This window comes from Pelophylax lessonae (genome assembly GCF_965119305.1).
Source record: "Pelophylax lessonae genome assembly, chromosome: 9".
Lineage (NCBI taxonomy): Eukaryota > Metazoa > Chordata > Amphibia > Anura > Ranidae > Pelophylax > Pelophylax lessonae.
This window is the reverse complement of record NC_138776.1, coordinates 129,602,203-129,629,723: the sequence shown is the minus strand read 5'-3', so window position 1 is coordinate 129,629,723 and position 27,521 is coordinate 129,602,203. Positions and strand designations below refer to the sequence as shown.

Sequence of the window (27,521 nt, the reverse complement as noted above, 5' to 3'; positions counted from 1 at the left end):
AGAGCCAAATAACACATCATATTATTATTAATATAAATTCTACCTGCCTGGAGTTTGCGTGTTCTCCCTGTGCCAGTGTGGGTTTCCCCCGGGTACTCCGGTTTCCTCCCACACGCCAAAGACATGTTGGTAGGTTAATTAGCTTTTGTATAAATTGGCTGTAGTATGTGTATGTATGAATGTGAGGAATACTAGATTATAAGCTCCTTGAGTGCAGGAACTGATGTGAATGTAAATTATATATGTAAAGTGCTGCATAAATTGATGGTGCTATATACACACCTGTAATAAATAAATATTATATTTGTTAGTATATCCAGCATGATCGCTATTCCCTGTAGTAGTTTAGTCTCCAAATCACTTATTGTTTTTAAAGTGACACTAAATTATTGCCTTATTGTCTAAAAATAATCAATACGCATCCTGTTTAATGACCTTGTACTCAATTTTTAATGGAATTTTTTCTTAGGGTCCTTTTTACACTGCCCTTCTGTGGTCTGGCTGTAGCGTGGGTGCAGCACAGTGTAGCCATGTTTTTTATGTGGGTTACCCACTTCTATTATGTTCTTTTGATTTCATGCATTTTCTGAAAATGCACCAAAAGTTCAGCATGCATCTTTGGTGCGCTTATAGAAAATGCACAAAAAGCGTGGGACATAATTGAAAGTCTATGGGAAAGCAGTGTTAATTTCGTCGACTAAAATGTTTTAGTCCACTAAATTAACACAATGTTAGTCAACTAAAATACGACTAAAACAATTTAGAGGACTAAAATACAACTAAAAATAAAATGCCATTTTAGTCTTAAGACTAAAATACGACTAAAACTAAAATGCCATTTTAGTCATAAGACTATAACTAAAACTAAATAAAAAATTGACATCAAAATTAATACTACTCTGCTGGCCATTTCTAAATCGGTAACGCATTCCATCCAGAGCCTGTAATAATTAGGGATGATCGAACTTTCGGATTCCTGAACCCCATTGAAATCAATGGGACCCGAACTTCGGGAATCAAAAAACACAATTTTGAAGCCCTAAAACCTAATAAATGCCCCTAAAATGTACCTAGGGTTCTGGGTCATGCCCCAGGGACTATGAATCAGGCAAAAAAAAGTTCTTAAAAATTGTCCTTTTTGATAGAGAGCCAATTACTGAAAAAAATTATTGAAAAAAAAAAAAAAAATGAGATTCCTTTGGATTGTGTCGGGGGGGGGGGGGGGTCTAAAAAGTGTACCTGTGAAGTTTCAGCTCTGTAGCATGTCCAGAACCAGAATTATAGCATGCCAAACCATCAAAATTTACTTTTTGCTTAACTTGCCTTTCTTTTGCTCCTAATAAAGCAGATGTGTGCAACGCCTTTTGCAGTGGACTTAGCGCTTACAACAAGAACAGCCGTTAAGTTGTCACTGAGGCTTTGGCAACTCTGCGCGGTGAAATTCACCTGCAAAACGCACACTGCTATGCGACCCAAAGTTGTCGCTAAATACAGCAGATGTGTGTATCGCTGAAATGTATTTTGCACAATAGCTGACTAGCAAGCACGTATACCTGCTGTAGATATATCAGCAGGGCAACGTGCTCACTAGACGGAACCCTGACACTTAAAAGTATCCCTACAAAAACTAGATTATTGAATCTAGCTACAGTGGTATATAGTACCCTAACTACACTGCATATCCCTCTCCTCACACTAAAAGAACATTTCCATACAGCAGAAGATAATTTCAAACTGACACTGTCCCTTTAAATTTTTTTTTTCTAAAGGCCCGTACACACGTACCGATCGTCGGCATACAAACGTCGGTGGACGAAGGATCTGCCGATTGTACGCGTGTTAGTATGGTGCCTCCGACAGATGTCTGCGCACAATCCGCGGACAAAAGTCTTTCTTGCAAACATGAAAATTTTTGTCTGCGGACACCAGAACGGACGATTGTTCGCCTGTCAGTACACAATTCGGCCGACAGACCGCAGATTTGCAAGACTGGGCATGCTCAGAAAATTAAAAACACAGGGAAAGTTAACCATTACATGACATCACTTCTGCAGTCAGCTGAAGTCTGCAGACAAAATTCTTGTGCTGTCCTTGTGCTGTCTTTGCACTTTTCAGCAGACACCGACATCCCGGGGAGAAAAGAGGAACATTTGTATGCCGACCATCGGTACGTGTGTACGGGGCTTTACTCAAACAGCACAATCGCTGTATTTCTAACTACACTGACAATCTTTCTGTAAGCTGACTGCTCTTCTGCTGATCTGGAGCTTTACAAGCAATCGGCTATGCAGCAACTTTGTTTAACACAGCAGGAGAAACACAAATGCTTCCACTCTCTTCCAAAGCCTCTGTATTACAGTGCTAGAGGTTAGGCGGGGCTATGTTTTATATACTGGGGGGCGTATTCACTCCTGATTGGCCCCTGGTCCCCATAGTCACTCCAATCACGTTCCTAGCAGACTCCTGCCCCCTCATTGGCTTTTACTGACGTTTCTGGGCCAATCACAGGCTTTTAAAGCCCACTTCCTGTCCCATTGCATTTTGGGCGGTTCTGGTGACCGAATTCTGAACTTTTACCGCAAAAAGTTCGGAATTCGGCCGAATTTCGAACACCCAAAGTTCGGGTCGAACCGATGGTCGGGTCGAACCGTTCAATCATCCCTAGTAATGATCGCACATTAAAGTTTAAACATGCATTGCACCACCGCATAAGCATAGGTAAGGGGCATCTACTAAGTTGCTGGAAGAGAAAAAAAATCGGAAAAAGGTTTATCTGATATTTTTTCTTAATATTTAATGTTGGTAATATATTCAGGTAATATGTGCAATGACATTACAGCCAATAGAGTTTACAGTTTTTTGGGTTTTTTGTATTTTAAAGTTGCACTTCTGTTTGTCAAAAAGCAATACTTTTGTTTGTTTATGAAACATGGTTTTATTTATAAAGACGTTATTTATCACAATGGCTTAGAGCCCATTCACATTAGCGCGACTTGTCAGGCGACTTGTCAGCCTGACAAGTCGCGCTCGGTCGCGGTCCATTGATTAGCACAGGACCCGTTCTAATAGGAGCGACACAAGTCGCTCCGACTTCGAAAAAGGGTCCTGTACTACTGTGGGGCGACCTGGAGGCGACTTGCATTGACTTCCATTATGTGAAGTCCGTGCAAGTCGCGCCGAAGTCGCGGTGCACGCGACTTCACAAGTCGCCCCCCAAAGTTGTGTCACACTAGTCTGAATGGGCTCTAAATCTGTGTCTGTAGTTAATACCAGAAATAATAACATATTATTAGATTTTTACTCCAGGAGTATATAATTTGTTTGGAAAATCTAGAAAAATGTTTAAATACATTACAATTTACCTTAGGCTGCTTTCACACGGCCGCTCCGTGTGAAAGGTCCGCTGCGGGGCTTTTTTTTTTTTTTTTCCACGGAGCGGATGACATTTCTGTCATCCGCTCCGTGTGCCCGCATATCATCCCATCCGTTTGCGGATGATATGCGGACATAATGTATGTCTATGGCATTGCGGATGTCAGCGGATGACACCGCTGACATCCGATTTTCCTTCCTTTCCGTTTTTTACACGGATGAAAAAATAGGGTTCTGTTCCGTTCGTAAAAACGGAACAGAACTGACAGGAGGAAAATCGGGTGTCAGCGGATGGTATTCCGCTGACACCCGCAGTGCCATTCACTTACATTATGTCCGCAAATCATCCGCAAATGGATTGGATGATTTGCGGACACACGGAGCGGCCGTGTGAAAGGACCCTTAAGCTATTCAATTTGTAGTTGACTAAAATGTACTGGGGATTTTAGTCAACTAAAATATGACTAAAACTAAAACAATTCAGATGACTAAAATACGACTAAAACTAAAATGGCATTTTAGTCAAAGGACTATAACTAAAACTAAATCTAAATTTGCTGCCAAAATGAACACTGTGGGAAAGTTTGGGTAACCCACATGAAAACCTTAGGTAGACTGTGCTGCAAACTCCAGCAGGGCAGTATGACACCACCCTTGCTGTGCTTGTCTGCATCTTTGTAACATCCTTAGTGAGCTCCTAAACGTCTCTTTTTCTCCTCAATTCAATTTGAAGAGTTAGTCATGTGCACTGCTCTATGTACACTACAAATCCTATTGTCCTTAATCCCCGTATTCAATCTCAGGAGTGAGGGGTGGCTACCTTCTCACATACAATGAGACCATGGAGAAGAAACATAGCCACCCTCTAACAGCAAAAAAAGGAATTTGGAGATTTGGAGAAGGCTGAGAGCAAAATAAGAACAGAATAGAATATACTTTTTTAATGAAAAGTATATTGTATACTTGAATCGTTTTTTGTTTTGTTTTTTCAGTGCCACTTTATTATTTAATTATTTTGACAATGTACCATTCAATGCAAACCAAAAAAGGAAACTTTAAAGAACATCTGTACTGGGAAAATACTGACAGCTGCTGAAGAGCTGATTGTTACGATGATACATAGGCTTCCATTACCAGGACAAGTGTGCAGATCCAGGGATCTGGCTTCACTTTATCTTCACTAGCTGCATGCTTGCTCTGAATGAGATAACCAGACGTCATCTGTCTTTTTTTACAATTCCTATACTATAGCTTTTCGGTAAAAAGTATCTAGTAATTAATATAAACTTTGCAGCACTGGGTAGAAAAGTTCAGAGCTTCAAAAAAAAATGTAGATTGGAATCGATAACTAGAAAAAAATGAAATATTTTAAATAAAACCAAACAATACACCTGAAATGTAACACAAACATCCCCGATGCCGCCTGCTGCACACATTACAAGTACTCAAACGTTTGGGATTTAAATGTAAACACAGCCAAATACTGCAGCAAAACAAACCCCAGGCTGTACAGAAAGCTGAGTATCAGGGCAGCTTATATAAAGAGAGCTGAACCAACCAGATAAGTCCAGATCAAACCGACCCATCCCCGAGTACAACTCATCTGCTCCTTTCATTGCAAAAAAAAAAAATGAAAAACTGTACAATTATATCACAAATGTGCACGCAAAAATGTCTTCACCCTAATACAAGCAACACTAAAATCACCCGCAGCCTGCATTATAACATATATATCATACAGTACAGATTAACAGTCCAATGCTCCTCTGCAGAAAGGAATTTAGGCTAAAATAAGAATGTAATTCAATAATAACAGGGGAACCACCAACTATCAGGGTAGGAAAATGAATAGATAGATAGATAGATAGATAGATAGATAGATAGATAGATAGATAGATAGATAGATAGATAGATAGATAGATAGATAGATAGATAGATAGATAGATAGATACCCTCTTATGTTACCAACAGGAAATAAATATACTGACAGCAACCTGACTTCTGTAAACAATGCTTGCAATCATATTATAACAGCAATTCTCAACCAGGGTTCCTCCAGAGGTTCTTAGGGGTTTCTTGAGCTGACTGACCTCCATCGGGTCCGTTTCCACTTGTAGGCTTTTTCCCCACTAACCCCTGATGTTAGGGGCATTCTTCCCACTGACCCCCAATGTAAAGGGCATTCTTCCCACTGACCCCCAATGTAAAGGGCATTCTTCCCACTGACCCCCAATGTAAAGGGCATTCTGCACACTGACCCCCAATGTAAAGGGCATTCTTCCCACTGACCCCCAATGTAAAGGGCATTCTGCACACTGACCTCCAACATAAGGGGCATTCTTCCCACTGACCCCCAATGTAAAGGGCATTCTGCACACTGGCCCCCAATGTAAAGGGCATTCTGCACACTGACGCCCAATGTAAAGGGCATTCTGCACACTGACCCCCAATGTAAAGGGCATTCTGCACACTGACACCCAATGTAAAGGGCATTCTGCACACTGACCTCCAATGTAAAGGGCATTCTGCACACTGACCCCCAATGTAAAGGGCATTCTGCACACTGACACCCAATGTAAAGGGCATTCTGCACACTGACCTCCAATGTAAAGGGCATTCTGCACACTGACGCCCAATGTAAAGGGCATTCTGCACACTGACGCCCAATGTAAAGGGCATTCTGCACACTGACCCCCAATGTAAAGGGCATTCTGCACACTGACGCCCAATGTAAAGGGCATTCTGCACACTGACCCCCAATGTAAAGGGCATTCTGCACACTGACACCCAATGTAAAGGGCATTCTGCACACTGACCTCCAATGTAAGGGGCATTCTGCACACTGACATTCAACATAAGGGGCATTCTACACACTGACCCCCCTGTAAGGGGCATTCTACACACTGACCCCCAAAGTACGGGGCATTCTAAACACTGACCTCCAACGTAAGGAGCATTCTTCCCACTCACCCCCAAGGTAAGGGGCATTTTTCCTACTGACCCCCAAGGTACGGGGCATTCGTGCCACTGACCACCAATGTAAGGGGCATTCTTCCCACTGACCCCCAAGGTATGGGGCATTTCTCCCACTGACCCCCAATGTATGGGGCATTCTTCATATTGACCCCCAAAGTTAGGGGCATTCTTCTCACTGATCACCAATGTAAGGGGCATTATTCCCACTGACCCCCCCCCCCAACATATAAGGGGCATTCTTTCCACTGACTACCAACGTAAGGGGGCATTCTTCCCACTGACCACCAATGTAAGGGACATTCTTCCCACTGACCACCAATGTAAGGGGGCATTCTTCCCACTGGCCACCAACGTAAGAGGCATTCTTCCCACTGATCCACAAATGTAAGGGGCATTCTTCCCACTGATCCACAAATGTAAGGGGCATTCTTCCCACTGACCCACAAATGTAAGGGGCATTCTTCCCACTGACCCACAAATGTAAGGGGCATTCTTCCCACTGACCCACAAATGTAAGGGGCATTCTTCTCACTGACCACAAACCTAAGGGGCATTCTTCTCACTGACCCCCCAACGTAAGGGGCATTCGTCCCACTGACCACAAACTTAAGGGGCATTCTTTTCACTTACCACAAACATAAGGGGCATTCTTCTCACTGACCCCCAATGTAAGGGGCATTCTTCCCACTGACCACAAACATAAGGGGCATTCTTCTCACTGACCACAAACATAAGGGGCATTCTTCTCACTGGCCAACATACAGGGCCTTCTTCCCACTGACCCCCTAACATAAGGGGGTAGTCTAACTGACCATTAATATAAGGGATCACTCTTCCCACTGACGCCCCCCCCCCCCCCATGCAAGGAAGATTCTTCATATTGACCACAAATATAAGGGGACATTCTTCCCACTTGCCACCAATGCAATGGAGTATTCTTCCTATTGACCACCACTGTAAGGGGCATTCTTCCCACTATCAACCAACTTAGGGGGGCATGCTTCCCACTGGTCCCCAATATAAGGGGTATTCTCACTGATCCCCAATGTAATGGAGCAATCTTCTCACTGACCTCCAATATAAGGGGGCAATTCTCACCCACACCCAGTGTAAGGAACATTCTCCCCCCTGACTTCAGATGAATAACGGATATGTGGAGTTCTCCAGGAACTGAACATATGTAGAGGAGGCTGTTCTGAGCTGCACCTAGATGTCAGATTACAGTCCTGTGTGTTCATCATACCCCAGAGGATCCCCCAACCTGAGGGTAGCAGTAGTGAGGAGGAGGGTGATGATGCCGGCTAGTTACCCCGGAGGAGGCACTGGCCGCACACAAGATGGGGAGAGGATAGTGATGGGGATGAGGAGGGTGATGAGTATGCCAGTTAGTTACCCTGGAGGAAGCGCTGGCCACACAGATGCTGGGGAATGAGGATAGTGATGGGGATGAGGATAGTGATGGGGATGAGGATAGTGATGGGGATGAGGATAGTGATGGGGATGAGGATAGTGATGGGGATGAGGATAGTGATGGGGATGAGGATAGTGATGGGGATGAGGATAGTGATGGGGATGAGGATAGTGATGGGGATGAGGATAGTGATAGAGATAAGGATAGTGATAGGGATTGGGATGGGGATGAGAATAGGGATAAGAAGAATGATGGGGATGAGGATAGTGATGGAGAATAGGTGAATGATGAGGATAGTGGTGGAGAATAGGTAAATGATGAGGATGAGGATATTGATGGGGAATAGGTGAATGATGAGGATGAGGATAGTGATGGAGAATAGGTGAATGAGGATGAGGATAGCGATGGGGGATGAGGATAGTGATGGAGAAGAGGTGAATGAGGATAGTGATGGGGGATGAGGATAGTGATGGAGAATAGGTGAATGATGAGGATAGTGATGGGGGATGAGGATAGTGATGGAGAATAGGTGAATGATGAGGATAGTGATGGAGAATAGGTGAATGACGAGGATGAGGCTAGTGATGGGGGATGGGGATAGTGATGGGGATGAGGATAGTGATGGAGAATAGGTGAATGATGAGGATAGTGATGGAGAATAGGTGAATGATGAGGATAGTGATGGAGAATAGGTGAATGACGAGGATGAGGCTAGTGATGGGGGATGGGGATAGTGATGGGGATGAGGATAGTGATGGAGAATAGGTGAATGATGAGGATAGTGATGGAGAATAGGTGAATGGTGAGGATGAGGCTAGTGATGGGGGATGAGGATAGTGATGGAGAATAGGTAAATGATGAGGATAGTGGTGGAGAATATGTAAATGATGAGGATAGTGATGGGGAATAGGTGAATGATGAGGATAGTGATGGAGAATAGGTGAATGATGAGGATAGTGATGGAGAATAGGTGAATGATGAGGATGAGTCTAGTGATGGGGGATGAGGATAGTGATGGAGGATGAGGATAGTGGTGGAGAATAGGTGAATGATGAGGATAGTGTTGGAGAATAGGTGAATGATGAGGATAGTGATGGGGGATGATGATAGTGATGGAGTTAAGGATAGTGACGTTGATGAGGAGGGTAAGGATGAGGAGGTTGGTGATGAGTATGGATAGTGATGGTGATGAGGAGGTTGGTGATGAGTATGGATAGTGATGATGAGGAGGTTGGTGATGAGTATGGATAGTGATGATGAGGAGGTTGATGATGAGTATGGATAGTGATGAGTATGGATAGTGATGATGAGGAGGTTGATGATGAGTATGGATAGTGATGAGGAGGTTGGTGATGAGTATGGATAGTGATAGTGATGAGGAGGTTGGTGATGAGTATGGATAGTGATAGTGATGAGGAGGTTGGTGATGAGTATGGATAGTGATAGTGATGAGGAGGTTGGTGATGAGTATGGATAGGGATAGTGATGAGGAGGGCAAGGATGAGGAGGTTGGTGATGGTGATGAGTATGGATAGTGATGATGAGGATGGTGATGAGTATGGATAGTGATGAGGAGGTTGGTGATGAGTATGGATAGTGATAGTGATGAGGAGGTTGGTGATGAGTATGGATAGTGATAGTGATGAGGAGGTTGGTGATGAGTATGGATAGTGATAGTGATGAGGAGGTTGGTGATGAGTATGGATAGTGATAGTGATGAGGAGGTTGGTGATGAGTATGGATAGTGATAGTGATGAGGAGGTTGGTGATGAGTATGGATAGTGATAGTGATGAGGAGGTTGGTGATGAGTATGGATAGTGATAGTGATGAGGAGGTTGGTGATGAGTATGGATAGTGATAGTGATGAGGAGGTTGGTGATGAGTATGGATAGTGATGGTGATGAGGAGGATGGTGATGATGAGGAGGTTGGTGATGATGAGGAGGATGGTGATGATGAGGAGGTTGGTGATGAGGATGGTGATGATGAGGAGGTTGGTGATGATGAGGAGGTTGGTGATGAGTACGCAGGTTAGTTACCCCTCCAGAGGCGCTGGCCGCACAGAGGATAGGCGGCAGTCTGTCTTCCATGTCTGCAGAGATGAGCTCAGCTCCGGCGGCGGGGGATCCGTGCAGAGACATGGTGCGGAGATCCCGGAGAAGCCCGGATGTCAGTGCGGTCCCGGGCCGGTCCTCCGCTCCTCATGTCCCCGGGACTAGCAGGTGACGGGCAGCCCCCCCATTGTAAAGTCAGGACGGACTCCTCGCCTTCTCTCCGTCCGGCTACTCTGGCCCTCCAGCCTTCCTGGCCGCCATGTTGTTTATAAGATGTTCCTAGAGACCGGCTTGGAGACAGGAGGAGGAGGAGGGGGGATTCTCTCTTTTCGGGGGCTGAGATACGCCTTTTGCGCAGAGAAAGTTCTCTCACACGCAGTTTGCGTAGACGGTGTTTGTGAATGGCGGAGAGTACGTAAGCCGGATGGGAGGCTGCAGAGTCCGATCCTCCCAGCCAGGGATCGCACACCCGGAGGAGCGGAGCCAAGGGCTGTCAGTGTCAGTAGTCCCTCCTAGTCCTGATTCCGGTGTTCCTCCAGGATGGGGGCTGTCAGTGTCAGTAGTCCCCTCCTAGTCCTGATCCCGGTGTTCCTCCAGGATGGGGGCTGTCAGTGTCAGTAGTCCCCTCCTAGTCCTGATCCCGGTGTTCCTCCAGGATGGGGGCTGTCAGTGTCAGTAGTCCCCTCCTAGTCCTGATCCCGGTGTTCCTCCAGGATGGGGGCTGTCAGTGTCAGTAGTCCCCTCCTAGTCCTTATCCTGGGGTTCCTCCAGGATGGGGGCTGTCAGTGTCAGTAGTCCCCTCCTAGTCCTGATCCCGGTGTTCCTCCAGGATGGGGGCTGTTAGTGTCAGTAGTCCCCTCCTAGTCCTTATCCCGGTGTTCCTCCAGGATGGGGGCTGTCAGTGTCAGTAGTCCCCTCTTAGTCCTGATCCCGGTGTTCCTCCAGGATGGGGGCTGTCAGTGTCAGTAGTCCCTCCTAGTCCTGATCCCGGTGTTCCTCCAGGATGGGGGCTGTCAGTGTCAGTAGTCCCCTCCTAGTCCTTATCCCGGTGTTCCTCCAGGATGGGGGCTGTTAGTGTCAGTAGTCCCCTCCTAGTCCTTATCCCGGTGTTCCTCCAGGATGGGGGCTGTCAGTGTCAGTAGTCCCCTCCTAGTCCTTATCCCGGTGTTCCTCCAGGATGGGGGCTGTCAGTGTCAGTAGTCCCCTCCTAGTCCTTATCCCGGTGTTCCTCCAGGATGGGGGCTGTCAGTGTCAGTAGTCCCCTCCTAGTCCTGATCCCGGTGTTCCTCCAGGATGGGGGCTGTCAGTGTCAGTAGTCCCCTCCTAGTCCTTATCCCGGTGTTCCTCCAGGATGGGAGCTGTCAGTGTCAGTAGTCCCCTCCTAGTCCTGATTCCGGTGTTCCTCCAGGATGGGGGCTGTTAGTGTCAGTAGTCCCCTCCTAGTCCTTATCCCGGTGTTCCTCCAGGATGGGGGCTGTCAGTGTCAGTAGTCCCCTCCTAGTCCTGATCCCGGTGTTCCTCCAGGATGGAGGCTGTCACTCACACATGACATACTTTCCCACTGCACTCATATCCTGAGCAGCCAGGCAGTGGAAGCCTTGATGTGATGGAGAGTCATCATCCTTTAATCTGGGGGGGACACAGAACACTCAATGTCATCACAAGTGAACAGAGCCAATTCTTCATGGTGTACAGACGGTGGGTGGCCGGGCGTGCGTTTTTGCGTTTTTTGGCAGACGCCATACACAAATAGTACTGTACTCCACAATGTGTTGGCATTCATGTTTTTCATGGCTTCCTGCTGTCCATATTTTAGAACCAAATCCCTCTCTCCTTATTTCTACAGTTGGCCCCCTCCTGCAATTATTAAAGCATTACTAACCTCCCCTATACTTACCTCTATCTTCCAGTGATATGGCAGGTACATGATCCATCACTGGCCCGCTGTCATCCTCTCCCAAGTTTCCAGTCTCTTGATTGGCTAGTATGGTAATGACGTCATCCCAGGCTAGGGCACAGGAGTCATACGGCACAGCCGAAGTGTACCGGGAATGTACGCTGAGCTCCACATGCACAGCTCACTGTAGAAGAAGTAGAAAACTGTAAGCAGGCAGGTACATTGGTAATATTGCAGAGGAGACATGGCATAGACCTTCTGCAATAAAAATATGTCTGTGTGCAGTTCACTTAAAGTTAGGTTTAGTTTCACTTTAACAAAAAAAATTAAAAATTCTATAGGGTGGATGCCTTTTTTTGTGGAGCGCAGCCTGCACTATTGTATTTTTGACCTAGGCCAGAATGATGTCCACCCTGCCTGAACTATCCTGGAATACCCATATCAGAGATCCCAGGAGGTTTCAGACCTGTGTAGAACAGTGGCAGCCGGTGCGTTGGGGGCGCCACCCCCCCTATCCATGCGTCCGGCCCCCTACCGTTGGGGGCGCCGGACGCATGGAATTCAATGGGGTTTTTTTTCTTCTGAAGCACTTGATTAGAGCCAGAGGTTCTAATAGGCTTCAGAAAAGGGTGGACCCGGGGCGCAGAGCAGTGCGCCCTGACCCCACCCATTGTTTGACAATAGCGAATGAATATTCGCTATTGTCACACGGATCCTCCTCCTGGCCAATCACGAAGTGGGTCCGAAACCCGTTTCCTGATTAGCCGAAAGGCAAACCTTTGCCATTGGCCAAGGAGAAGGAGGAGGACTCGGGAGACGCGGAGGACTGAGGAGAAGCCGCCGCTGCATCAGCTAAGTGCACTGGTCTCTCTGTACGCTGTGGTCACTCTACATTGAAGGGGGCACGCTGTGGTCACTCTGCATTGAAGGGGGCACGCTGCGGTCACTCTGCATTGAAGGGGGTACACTGCCGTCACTCTACATTGAAGGGGGCACGCTGTGGTCAATCTACATTGAAGGGGGCACGCTGTGGTCACTCTGCATTGAAGAGGGCATGCTGTGGTCACTCTGCATTGATGGGGGCACGCTGTGGTCATTCTGCATTGAAGGGGGCACGCTGTGGTCACTCTGCATTGAAGGGGGCACGCTGTGGTCACTCTACATTGAAGGGGCACACTGTGGTCAATCTACATTGAAGGGGGCACGCTGTGGTCACTCTGCATTGATGGGGGCATGCTGTGGTCACTCTGCATTGAAAGGGGCATGCTGTGGTCACTCTGCATTGAAGGGGGCACGCTGTGGTCACTCTGCATTGAAGGGGGCATGCTGTGGTCACACTACATTGAAGGGGGCACGCTGTGGTCACTCTGCATTGCAGGGGGCACGCTGTGGTCACTCTGCATTGCAGGGGGCACGCTGTGGTCACTCTGCATTGAAGGGGGCATGCTGTGGTCACTCTGCATTGAAGGGAGCACGCTGTGGTCACTCTACATTGAAGGGGGCACGCTGTGGTCACTCTGCATTTAATGGGGGCACTCTATTCTTTGATTACTGAAGGCCCCTTTCACACTTTTGTGACCTCAAAGTCATGCAATTTTTTGCCATGTTTTTTGCCGCAAAGCAATGCCTATTACATTTTTCTGTTTGCGCCCCCCCCCCCCCCCCTAAAAATTTTGAGCACCAGCCGCCACTGGTGTAGAACCCACCATGCATCCATTGAGTGTCAATCAGGAGGCAGAGAGCCTAACACCCAGAACCTCCTGATGAGCCAACCTCCTGATGACATCCCATAGAAGATGGACATTCAAGGAGGCAGTGGGAGGAAAATCCTACCTCATATTCACCTAGACAAAGAATCTGGAAGTGGAGGACTACACCTCTAACAAAAAAAGGGAATTACTTTTTGTAAAATATACAGGTGTAGCACCCTAAAGGTAGGTGCTAGGTAAATGCATAGTGGGCCTTGTCTGCCTAACAGCAGGGCCATCTTTCTTTTTACTAGGTAGGTTGTCATGGTTTCCAAGTGTGTTTCCTGAGAGGGGAGTCTCCCCACTAGCTCTATTAGAGGCTTCTGATAGGGCAGTGGAGGAAACCCGATCAGGGGACACATCCAAGCCTGTAACTACCCCAGAAGGCAGAGTATGCTACAAAGGATTCTGGAAGTGGGTATAAGTTTGGGGGAAGCGCTTGGCGCAGTGTCTTTGACAGGAGCAGAGGCCCAGGAGGGAGAGAACGGCTGTCTCTCCTCCTGTCTGAGGAAGTGGATGTTTTGGGGTGAGTACTGAGGATTGCCCCTGGGGAGGTTCTGGGATCCACTGTCAGCTAGCAGTAAAGGGGGTACCTAGGTTGAGGACCCTGAAGTAACAGAAGGGGTACATAGCCAGTGGACCCTGAAGAGTTAAAAGTGTAAAAGGGGCGCCTGCGGTTTGGGCCCTGAATTGTGCAGGGTACCAGTTGAGAGTTGCAGCTATACAGTCATTCACAGCAAGCTACCTCAAGCCAGTGCCAGGCTGGAGAGAGTGGTCAGTGACTTTGCAGTGCAGCAGTTTCAGTAGTTCTATGTTCCATAGTCCTGAGTCTTCTGGACCTAGCGTTGAGGATTGAGCACTTCTATCAAGTTACAGTGTGTTCTAAGCGTCAGTGAGCTGGCCTCAAGGCAGCGTTAACAGACATTTTCTGGAAAAAGTCCTAAATTGTATCTAGTTGAGCCTAAAGGAGTATCCCACTCATTCCCTTCTCCCATCTCCTTTATCTACAATAAAACCACAAAACCAAGATGCCGGAGTTGTCAATGTCTCAGTTTTCACACCCAGGGTCGCAGCTCACATGGGCTGGAGAGGTAACCGGTAACAATGGCAGACCCACATCAGGCTCAATGCCTGGAAAACCTGCTACACAAGCTGTTTGTGCTTGGAGGGATGGGAGTGAGAGAGCAGATAACGGAAAGCTCCTTTAGTGAGTGATGGTCTCCTTGCCTGTCATTTTCAAATAGAGACATGCCAAGTGCTCATGGCCTGTTGCCAGCGGCAGGTCTTAGTAATCATGATTTTGCAGGTTAGATGCATATCATGAGTTTTCATGTTCTCTCATTGACTTCAATGTGATATTGTGGGGGAGTCCCACGCAATGGAAAAAAAGGAATATGTATATAGTAAAGTTGCTGCCTACCCTGAATGCTTCTCACCAAAGTGGGAAGTAGAGATGAAATTATAGTATAAGGGTGGTGGCGCTACTTCAAATGTAGAATGGTCTGTAAGGTTATGCGAATATACCTGTATGCTTGTGCAGTTTTAGATAGAAGTATAAATGCAATATAAAATAAATGAATAAAAAAATATATAAAAAATAAATTATACAACTAAAAATATATACAAGTGCTGGTGCCCAACCAGTGTACTGTGAAGAATGTGTGGTATACACTTATACAGTAATAGTAATTCATATATTAGTGACATTGGTGTGATCATATAAAGTAACTTGTTGCAATGAATCCACAGACCAAAGAATCCCTTAATGAATAAAATTATGCAAAGTGCTCTAGTGCAGGGTTTCTCAACCTTTTTTCAGTCAAGGCGCCCCTAAAAAACTATGGGCAGTCTCGAGGCACCCTTTAAAAATGATAGACAGTCTTGAGGCACCACATTCTAAAATGCAAAAACTATTCTAATAGTTTAGCATAACATAGCAGTATTCACACATGTAGGACACCCAAGGTAAGAAGCGATTTATTCTTCCAAAGCAAATACACTTTTGCAAACTGGTACTGACTAGTATTCCAATGTTTCTCTTCTCCCTCAATTTTTCTCCATCACTTAGGTAAGGTGCCCTCAAGAAGGCTAAAATGGTGTCCAATGAAACCCTGTGGTTTTGTCTAACTAAAAGGCAGTTTTATTAAGACAGCTTGTATACAATTGTGGGGCAATTTTTAGGCATTTTGCCAAGGCACCCCTGAAGAAGTCTCAAGGCACCCCAGGGTGCCTGGGCACCCTGGTTGAAAAAGGCTGCTCTAGTGCCATGTGTTATGTGTAAATTAAACAAATCAATAGTTCTTCTGTTCAATCCCAATAAAATGCATCTGCTGTGAGCTGTATAATGTAATCAGTCACGTTGCACCTGTCAAGGTGCTTTAGTGCAAAAGAAGTCAAAAGAAGATAAGCAATGCAAGCTTGTGGTTCATTTGATGGTGCTAATGTCGTGCCCAAAAAGTGGTTGTAAAGTCTCATTACCTGCTCTGGGCAGTTGTTTTTGCACAGAGTGGCCCAGATCCTCCTCTTCTCGGGTCCCTCTTCTGTGCTCCTAGCCCCTCCCTCCTGTCGAGTGTCCCCACAGCAAGCAGCTTGCTATGGGGGTCGAGCTGCAGCTCCGTGTGTCCATTCGGACATGGAGCTGCTGTTGTCCCCCCTCTCCTGATTTGCTCACTGACTTTGACAGTGTCACAGCCAATCAGGAGGAAGAGTCCAGGGCGGTCAAGGGATTTGTGAACATAGCTGGATAGAGATAGGGCTAAGGTAAGTATTAGGGGGTGCTGGGGAGGCTGCTTCACACAGAAGGCTTTTTATCTTAATGCTTAGAATGCATATAGTTACATAGTAGGTGAAGTTGAATAAAGACAATAGTCCATCCAGTTCAACCTGTGTAGCTGAATGTTCTGATCCTTGAAATGTACATCCAAGAGTCTTTTGAAAGCCACCATACTTCCCGCAGAAAACACCTCTTGTGGTAGAGAATTCCAAAATCCTGTAGCCCTAACAGTAAAGAACCCCCTGCGTTGCCTGAGGTTAAAACGCTTCTCCTCTAATCGCACTGTATGCCCTCGAGTCCTCATGCAATCCTTTTGACTTTCCTATGCTGAGATCACCATTGAGGTATTTATAAATTGCTAGCATTTCCCCTCTCAGGCGTCTCTTCTCCAGGGAGAATAAATTAAGCGATTGCAGACGCTCTTCATAATTTAGGTCCTCCAATCCCCTAATTAGTTTAGTTGCCCTTCTCTGGACTCTCTCCAGCTCCAACACATCCCTCCTGGCGACAAGAACTGGACAGAATACTCCAGATGCGGTCGGACCAGAGTTTTATAAAGTGGTAGGATTATAGTTTTATTTCTGGAATACATCCCTTTCTTTATGCATGCTAATATTCAATAGCTGCCGCTTGACATTGCATGCTATTGCTTAGTCTATCATCTACCAAGACTCCCAGATCTTTCTCCATTTTTCATTCCCCCAAAGGTCCCCCCCCTAAAGTGTATTGTGCTTTTATGTTTTTAGTCCCCAAGTGCAAAACCTTACACTTCTCCACATTAAACCTCATTTGCCATGTCGTTGCCCACTCTGTTATTTTGTCCAGGTCATTCTGTAGGATATCTGCTTCATGCCGTGCAGTTATTGCCCTGCCCAATCTTGTTTCATCTGCAAAAACTGATATAGAACTACTGATCCCGTTCTCAATGCTGTTTATGAATAAATTGAACAGGGTTTGTCCCAGGACTGAGCCTTGGGGGACCCCACTTACCACCTCAGACCAGTCTGAGTATGCGCTATTTATTACCACCCTTTGGACATGCCCTTTTAGCCAGTTCCGTATCCAAGAGCAAACCTTGCGGTCGATGCCTGCAGACCTTATTTTATAAATTACCGGTAAGCGCTTGTGGGGAACTGTATCAAAACACCTTAGCAAAATCCTGGTACACCACATCCACTGGTCTCCCCCTATCTAGCTCACAGCTCACCTCCTCGTAGAATGTTAAGAGATTGGTTTGACAAGAACGCCCATTTGTAAACCCGTGCTGATTACTGCTGATGATGTTGTTGTCTTTAGCAAACTCTACGATATAGTCCCTTATCATCCCCTCCAGAGGTTTACATACTATCGATGTAAGACTGACTGGCCTATATTTTCCTGGGACATGCCTCTGCCCCTTTTTTTAATATCGGTATGCATTACGATAAAAAACCTTCTCACTCTACAAGTCCTTTAACAGAACAAGCTGTCCTGCAGATGTAGTAACAGAATTGAGACAAACCATTTTCTACTAACAGGGGTGCTTACAATAGTCAGCTTTTAGCTATTTATGGAAAACCTATTTCCCAAAAAGGAAAAAAAAAACAGTTGCTGTAACTGCTTATAAAGTGTTGGAGCTGGAGTTCATCTTAAATTTGCTAGTCTTAAACCCGCTACACAACGCACTGAAAGTCTGTCAGTTCAGCAGGAATCCTCTGACTTTCAGTACATGTGTACCGCTGTCTGTTCAGCAGAAGCCAGTCTAATGAACAGCTTCTGTTGAATGGTCCTGCTGGAAAACCAGAATTTTGATCAGCACTCGCAGCCAATGGCTGCAAGCCCCGATCAGTGTATGTATATTATTTAGCATTGTAAGATCTAGAAGAATTTTTCCACATGTAAGAGTTTAACTGAGCATAAGCACATTTTTTGGGGAAAATAACTTTCTGCCATATAGATGCAGCATTTATACATCAGTATTAATTGCAAGGGTGAAATAAAAAACCTAAAATAAGAAAATGAATGCCAAAACCACATTTAGTAACTGGTAAGCTGCAATATGTTACATTTTTGTTTTTGGGTTAACACTGCTTTAAAGAGCCAGTATAAAATTAAAGCATTGACAAAAAAACCCACTTGCAGGTATAAGCAATCATGTTTTCCTTTTAGTTCTTTGTAGTCCACGTAACTGAAGGCATGATGATGTATCCATAACCACTTCTGGACCGGAAGGATTTGCCCCCTTAATGACCAGGCCACTTTTTGCGATTTGGCACTGCGTTACTTTAACGGAGGATTGTGTAGTCTCGCGACACTGTACCTAATTCAAATTGATGTCCTTTTTTCCCCACAAATAGTTTTCTTTTGGTGGTATTTGATCTCCTTTGTGATTTTTATTTTTTGCGCTATAAAAAAAAAAAAAAAAGAACGACAAATCTGAAAAAAAAAAAAAATATATATATTTTTCACTTTCTGATATATAACATTCCCCCCCCCCAAACAAAATTAAAAATCAAATGTTTTCATCCTTTTAGGCCAATTTAAATTCTGCTACATATTTTTGGTAAAAAAAATCCCAGTAAGCGTATTGTGATTGGTTTGCGCAAAAGTTATCGCTTCTACAAACTAGGGGAAAGATTTATGTCATTTCTATTTATTTATTTTTTTTTTTACTAGTAATGGCAGCGATCTGCGATTTTTAGCAGGACTGCAACATTGCAGCAGACAGATCGGACCCCTAACTGACATTTTTGACACTTTTGAGGGGACCAGTGACATTACTACAGTAATCAGTGCTAAAAATATGCGCTATTACTGTAATAATGACACTAGCAGGGAAGGGGTTTACCCAGGGGTGATCAAAGGGTTAAGTGTGAGCCTAGGGGAGTGTTTTCTAACTGTATGGAGGAGGGACTTGTGAAATGAACACAGAGACCTGTGATCCTAAATAGGAGGATCACAGGCATTCTGTGTTAATTTCAGAGAGAACTATGGTCAGCTGTGTTTACAACAGCAGACAGTCATTCTCTCTCCGCAGGGAGCCATCGCAGGTGCCCGGCGGCAATCGCGGCCGCCGGCCCCGTGGATCGGCATCCCTGCTGCCTATTGGAGGCGGGCACGCGCCTGCCCCCAGGAGCGCTCCCGCGAACCGACGTACCCATTTGTCGGTTCACGCAGCCGAGCCAGCCTGCTGCATTATATCTGCAGCGGGCGGTGGGCAAGTGGTTAAGACCTCATAAACGGGGTGCATGCAAGATCTGTTTATATATGTAACTGGAGCAGTGTGGAGTCTTGCGTAGGCAGCTTATGTTAGTCAATAGAGAGACAGCGGGTGTATTTATTCACCTACCTTTCAGAGTTTGAAAGCATGCAGGGATAAGTGTATCACCCCAAAATTCACATTGTCTGCATTCTAGGCCGCACACCTGTCCTTGTACAGCTGTGAAACTAGGATGTACAGGTGAGTCCATGCAGCTGATGTGCCTCTATAGCTAACATGTGCTGCCTACATGCAGCTCTATGCTGCTCCAAACGCATGAAACAAACGGCTTTTGGATGCTGTAGGAATATGGAAGAAGTACAACTAGGCCTGCAGAATAGAAGTTGGTTGCTCGTCTGCTCAACTCTTCTACTCCGCGGGCCCAGTTGTACTTCTTCTCCATTTCTTCTTAGCCAGACTTCTACAGCCAGCAGCAAAATGACAGAGTGGGGACCGCTGTATTTGCTGTAAACACATCTTTTAAAAGTGTTCTGCTATATATCATAGCCCAGTAAGATTTCTTCTGGCACATGGCACCCTGATCAGGTATTCCAGTTGTTGTAGCGTTTGGAAACATTCATTACCACAAGTGGAAACTATATTTTTTATCCACTTTCAATCCATGCATGAATTGAAATTAGCGTAGCTGTATTTTCCTTATGGAAAGTGTTATTCAGATGTCCTACTGTGCAGTCGGAAATAAAAATAGAAATCCACTTTTTTTTTTGTCCACTTTACAGAAGCGTCTCATTTTAGGTTGAATTTATTCTGGCAGGCTGCACAGAAAGTGAGGTCATTCTCTTGGACTGTATCCTGATTTTATCTTTGGATGCGTACAGTGACAGCCGCCCTAGACGTACAAAAAAATGTGTAATTTTATTGATTTAGTGATTCTTAAAAAAAACAAAAGATGCCGACGCTCCATTTTGAGGAAGAGACAATGAAAAAAAAATAGATTTAATACCCTACAAAGCTGCCAAGGTGATGTATTTTGTTAGACATTGCTAAGGATTACACTTGAATGCTGCAATGTAGATGTTGGGCAGATATTTAAAAATGCTTGGCATAAGATAAATATTTATAGACAACACGTGTACTGAAGTATGGTGTGTGAACAAAATATTTGTCTGTTGGAATATGTGGAAGCAGACACAGGAAAATGTGTTGGTGTAAAGTAAACTGTTAAAAGCTTGAGCATATCAAAAAAAATGCAAAACAGTGTCTCTCAACCAATGTGCCATCTAGGTTACCCCAGGGTGCCACATGCATGACTTATCCTGAGCAGGCAGTCTGCAGGGCTAACCCCAGCATTCAGAAGAATATAGAAGTCTGCCTCCTTCAGACCCCCTTTACTTCCCATCCCCCTCTGTCACTATCAGGGCCTGAATTTGAACCCGGAACCTCTGCTGTGTCAGAAAATGTCACTTCTTGGTGAGCCACCTGGAATGCTGGACAGTTCCCTGGACAATTTCTTGAATGATCCTGCCTTGAACCTTGTTTGTCCTGAGCCTTGAACTTTTTGCTCCTCCCATGAACTTCTTGATTTAAGCCATCTCTCTGCACTTCCTGTTTGCCAGATTAGTGTGCTCTCTCCAGCCAGTATCTCGCTTTGGGCTCTCCTGCTTGTCAGGGTGCCAGGAAACCAACCCCATGGAGATGCAGGTAAAATAAAGCAGTTTATTTTAGCAAACAACAATAAACACACAGAAAGAGTGAGGAGCAAGATCAAGAACAAGTCGGGGTCAAGTCCAGAATCCGGCAGTCATCCAAGCCGGGGTTGAGTCCAGAAGCAGGTAGTCTGACGATGTCGGGTAGTCTGCCGATGCGGGGTTGAGAGCCAGGAGAGTCATCAGCCAAGCCAGGTCATACACAGAGGAACACGGAGAACAGAAGACTGCTAGAAGTGATGCACCTTGGAGCACAAACGCAAGGGCAAGGACTGCAACCCATCAGGTGATTGATATAGTCAGATGTGCAGCATCATCACTGTGTGACACCCAAGCCGCAGGCAAGTGATGATTCCATCAGAGTTTATAAGAGGCAACAGTCTGCACATGTCCAAGATGGCTGCCAACAGGAGGGCAAGGTAAGACCTTGACACTGCTGCCGTCCGTATCTTTACTACCACTTGTTACTGACCCTTGGCTTGTTCCTCGACTAGGCTTCAGCTTGATCCCAACCTGCAACTACTTGTTACCAACCTTTGGCTTGTGTACTCACTCCACTTCTCTTTCATCCTTATCTGCTATATCCACTACTGGACCCTGGCTTGCTTACCACCTGGTGGGGCGATCCTGAGGACCGCACCTGGAACCAACATGCAGTTAAATCCATCTCTACCATCAGGAGCTCTGGTGAACACCAGTTAGTACTTAGATTCCGCACCCCAGGTGAGCCTACGTATATTGCCAGCGTGACTTGCTTGTATACCAATCCTGCTGCTCTGCGGGAGTCCCTCTATAGCTATACCTACTGGTCTCTTAGCCTGACCCCAGACCATGACAGCTAGGTTGCTGGAGCCAAAAGGTAGGCACTAATGTGAAGAAGGGACTGTGTGACTGGGGTCTCTGTGATGGGAGAGAGTGTGCCTCTGTGATAGGGGGACTGTATGAATAGAGGGCGCTGTGATGGGGAAACTCTGTAGTAATTTGAAGACTCAGAGGGGATGGGGAGGCTCTGATGTAATGGGGGGGGGGGGCTGTGTCATGTACCTGGCTGGTGAGCCTGAAGTGTGGAGGAAGGCCTCTCTTACAGCTGCGGCTCAAAGGCCATTGATGGTGAGACAGTAGCTGCTGAAATACAGCGGGGTAAGAGTGTCTATGACAAGTCCAGTAGTCTGTGCAGGTAGTAGTTGAGAAGGAAGCCAGGAGTAGCTGACAGCAGGCAGACATGACAGCAGGATAGCTGGAAGCAGGCAGACTGGCTTGACTGTATTTAGGGTATATGGTTCATGGTCTATTGGGTGGTTCATCGCTATTGGGCAGCAGCTACCAGCATTGATTTTTGATTTTTTTTTTTTTGGTTTGTCATTTGTATCACCATCAGCGCGGGTACATTGGGGTACATTGTTGCTCAGTGAAAACATACTGCAATGTAAACCCCACTTTTCATTGGAGCTCAGTGCAAAACTCACTCTGCATTGGTATTCCGAGTAAAACCCACTCTGCATTGGTGCTCACTGCAAAACCCAAAACCTATGCTGCAGTGTAAACTAGTGGTGCACAGAAATTAAAATTCTGGACCAAAACCAAAATATCAGGATGCACTTGTCTGAAAATTGGAACCAAAAGAGACAGTTTAAAAAAAAAATGTTTAAATATATAATTGTATTTTATTTGACTTTTTGATTAATAGTTTTTGAAGCGCTATTGCATTAAAGAAAGCACAAGAAATGCTCAAGAAAAATGCATCCCTTTAAATTATTTGTACAGTTTGTCTTTACACTGGTCCATCAAGCTTCTGTTGCAGTGTAACGCACCTCCCTATTGAAATGCATTAAAAAAAGTGTCAAAAATGTATTTAAAATGCAACTGTGTTGTGATTCTGGCTCACATGACATATCTAAATCGTAGTAAAATCTTGCATGCTTTTTAGTGGCCATTATCAACACCTTTTTTTCTATCGGAAAAACGCTGATAACCCTGTTTTCAGGGGGAGAATTCTCGATGGCCGATATATTGGTGAATTCCTAGTGTGAACCCCACTTTGCACTGGTGCTAAGTGCAAAGCCCACTCTTCATTAGTGCACAACCGTAAACCCATTTGAGAAACTCTGGCCTATAATACCTAATTAGAATATTCATACTGGCACCAGACCATGCAAGATGCCTTCTGATTGGTTGTATTAACTTTCACCTAAGGCTTTGTAAATTAAAATCTGTGACTTCAATCATCAAATCTATTACTGAACTTGAAGAACAAAACAACCTAATATTGTGACTCATAAATAAGGCAGCAGACTGCAGGAACAGTCAAGGGTCTACATATAAAACATTGGCTGTGTAGATATGACAAACATTCACACAACCAGGATGAAAATAGCCAGGCACCCAATTTACAGGTAACCCTCCTCTCCGTCTCAGTGCAGCAATAGTTCTTGCTGTTTCATTCACCGTGTGAGCTCCTGCTTTGGAACTATTGTTCCCTGTATGGAGGCTTCAGTCAACACTTCTTCAAACTGAAGGGCTTGTAAATTTAGGTCCTGAAGCTGCAGTGGCAACACTGGCCTTATACCCCCACCAGCCCTGTAGAAAGTGCTAAATTAGCCATGTAAATAAAAGGACAAAAGGCAGAGTACAGGGGATGATCAGGGCAGAGCACAGGGGGTCATTAGTCTATGGTGCAGAAGTTTCTCCCCACCCCCTTAGCCCAGTGTAGCAAAGTACTTACAATAGTTATTGCTGTTCTGTCTACCATGTGCTCTCCTGCTTTGTAACTATGGTTTCCTGTAGGAAGGCTTTGGTCACCATGTCTTCATTTTGAAAAATCTTCACTTTTAAGGTCCTGAAGCTGCAGTGGCATCATCTCCTTTTGTACCACCATCAACTCTGCAGAACATGCTGAAATCGGCATTGAAACCACCATTGCATATGTAGATGCATCTCAAAAAATTTGAATATCAAAAAAGTTAATTTATTTCAGTAATTTGATTCAAAAACTGAAACTCCTATATTGTATAGATTCATTACACACATTGATACATTTCAAGCATTTCTTTCTTTTAATTTTGATAATTTTGGCTTACAGCTTGTGAAAACCCAAAATTCAGTATCTCAGTAAATTAGAATATTGTGAAAAAGTTCAATATTGTAGACTCGTGGTGTCACGCTCTAATCAGCTAATTAACTCAAAACACCTGTAAAGCTTTCCTGAACCTTTAAATGGTCTGGTTCAGTAGGTTACAAAATCATGGGGAGGACTGCTGACTTGACAGTTGTCCAGAAGACCATCACTGACACCCTCCACAAGGAGGGTAAGTCACAAAAGGTCATTGCTAAAGAGGTTGGCTGTTCACAGAGTGCTGTATTCAAGCATATTAATGGAAAGTTGTGTGGTAGAAAAAAGGTGCAGAAGCAACAGGGATAACCGCAGCATTGAGAGGATTATGAAGCAAAGGCCATTCAAGAATTTGGGGGATATTAACAAGGAGTGGACTACGGTTAGTGTCAGTGCTTCAGGAGCCACACACACAGACGTATCAAGGATATGGGCTACAACTGACAAATTCCTTGTGTCAAGCCACTGCTGAACCAGAGACAATCTAAGAAGCTTCTTACCTGGGCTAAGAACAAAAAGGACTAGACTGTTGCTCAGTGGTCCTCTTTTAGGATGAAAGTAAATTTTAGATTTCATTTGGAAATCAAGGTCCCAGAGTCTGAAGGAAGAGTGGAGAGGCACAGAATCCAAGTTGCATGAGGTCCAGTGTGAAGTTTCCACAGTCAGTGATGATTTAGGTATGTCATCTGCTGGTGTTGGTCCACTGTGTTTTATCAAGTCCAAAGTCAGCGCAGTCCTCTTGCAGGAAACTCTAGAGCACTTTGTGTTTCCCTCTGCTGGCCAATGATGCTGATTTCATCTTCCAGCAGAACTTGGCACCTGCCCACATTGCCAAAAGTACCATTACCTAGTTTAATGATCATGGTATCACTGTGCTTGATTGGCCAGCAAACTAGCGTGACCTAAACCCCATAGAGAATCTGTGGGGTATTATGAAGATGAAGATGAGAGACATCAGACCCAACAATGCAGATGAGCTGAAGCTCGCTATCAAAGAAACTTTGGCTTCCATAACACCTCAGCAGTACCACAGGCTGATCACCTCCATGCCATGTTGCATTGATGCAGTAATTCATGTAAAAGGATCCCTGACCAAGTATTGAGTGTATACCAGGGGTCCTCATACTACGGCTCGCGGGCCGCATTCGGCCCTCCAGGGTCCTGAACCCGGCCCGCCGGCCGGGATTTATCATTCATGTTTTTTTTTTTTCCCTGAATCACCTAATTAGAGCCAGAGGCTCTAATAGGCTTCAGAAAAGGGTGGACCCGGGCGCAGAGCACTGCGCCCTAGCCCACCCATTTGTGTGACAATAGCGAATTTTCACATTCACGAATTGTCACACGGATCCTCCTCCTGGCCAATCAGGAAGCGGGTCCGAGACCCGCTTCCTAATTGGCCAAAAGGCGAGCTCATGCCATTGGCCGAGGAGGAGGCGGGAGGACTCGAGGAGACGCCGGGGGACTGAGGAGAAGCCGCCGCTGCAGGTAAGTGCACTGACTGTTCTCTCTCTGCATTGAAGGGGGCACGATGGTCTTTGCATTAAAGGGGGCACGATAGTCTTTGCATTAAAGGGGGCACGATGGTCTCTGCATTGAAGGGGGCACAATGGTTTCGGCATTGCACGCTGTCCCTGCATTGAAGGGGGCACGCTGGTCTCTGCATTGAAGGGGGCACGATGGTCTCTGCATTGAAGGGGGCACGATGGTCTCTGCATTGAAGGGGGCACGATGGTCTCTGCATTGAAGGGGGCACGATGGTCTCTGCATTAAAAGGGGACACTCTGGTCTCTGCCTTTAAGGGGACACTCTGGTCTCTGCCTTTAAGGGGGCATGCTGGTCTCTGCATTGAAGGGGGCACGCTGGTCTCTGCATTGAAGGGGGCACGATGGTCTCTGCATTGAAAGGGGGCAAAATGTTCTCTGCATTGAAAGGGGGCACGCTGGTCTCTGCATTGAAGGGGGCACACTGGTCTCTGCATTGAAAGGGGGCACGCTTGTCTCTGCATTGAAAGGAGGCACGCTGGTCTCTGCATTAAAGGGGGCACGCTGGTCTCTGCATTGAAGGGGGCATGATGGTCTCGGCATTGAAAGGGGGCACGCTGGTCTCTCTGCATTGAATGGGGGCATGGCACGCTGGTCACTCTGCATTGAAAGGGGGCACGCTGGTCTCTCTGCATTGAATGGGGGCACGGCATGCTAGTCTCTCTGCATTGAAAGGGGGCATGCTGGTCTCTCTGCATTGTAAGGGGGCACGCTGTGGTCTCTCTGCATTGAAAGGGGGCACGCTGTGGTCTCTCTGCATTGAAAGGGGGCACGCTGGTCTCTCTGCATTGAAAGGGGGCACGGCACGCTGGTCTTTCTGCATTGAAAGGGGACACGCTGGTCTCTGCTTTGAAAGGGGGCACGCTGTTGTCTCTCTGCATTGAAAGGGGCACGGCAGGCTGGTCACTCTACATTGAAAAGGGGGCACGCTGATCACTCTGCATTGATGGGGGCACACTATACCTTGATTACTAAAGGCCCCTTTCACACTTTTGTGACCTCAAAGTCATGCAATTTTTACAGCAATTTTTGCCGCAAAGCAATGCTAATTACATTTTTCTGTTTGCGCCCCCCCCTAAAAAAATTTGGAGCACCAGCCGCCACTATATAAATAAAACAATAAAAAATATGTGCATTGGAATTCGTTCATATTTTTTTTTTCAAACTATAGTCCGACCCCCACCAGTGTCTGAGGGACCGTGAACTGGCCCCCTGTTTAAAAAGTTTGAAGACCCCTAGTGTATACTATACTGTAGAACAAGTCTAATACGCCAGCACTATTGCAGCAAAAATAGGGGCGCAGAAAAATAAAGAAACAATGTGCCACGTCCTAAAATAGTCAAGAGTGGAAGAATGGAAGGAAATGGACTTTCTAGGCACAGTACTTAAAATAAACCACTTTTATTAATAATAAACATAAAATCAGAGAACAGAACCCCCAATAGGGGAAAATACTGGTGGATCAAGGTACATGTACAAGAAAAACAAATTATACCATGCCAGGAGGGCCGGAACATACAGATAATGTTACACAGTATACATGATATAACAAAATAGTAAATAAGGGCGCTATACGTTACGTGCCGTGTGGCAAATGCCGCTGTCAATGGCAACACAGAGCGTCCTTTATTGGAGTGGATACAACTTGCACATAGGGGGAGATTCATGTAGCCAGATGCCCTACATGTTTCGCTTAACATTCAAGCTTCTTCCGGAGCTATTAGGATACACGTTC

The 27,521-nt window shown here is 45.6% G+C and overlaps 1 protein-coding gene across 1 annotated transcript in view; it reads right to left on the bottom strand.

Annotated features, from left to right (window-relative positions):
* Positions 1-10,311, bottom strand: part of HECTD2 (HECT domain E3 ubiquitin protein ligase 2) — a 122,074-nt gene extending 111,763 nt beyond the window's left edge. The window contains exon 1 of the mRNA XM_082267571.1: positions 9,799-10,311. Within this exon, the coding sequence (XP_082123697.1) occupies positions 9,799-9,900 (102 nt within the window). The 5' untranslated portion in view covers positions 9,901-10,311. The remainder of the gene's footprint in view (positions 1-9,798) is intronic.
* Between the last annotated feature and the right edge of the window lie 17,210 nt (positions 10,312-27,521).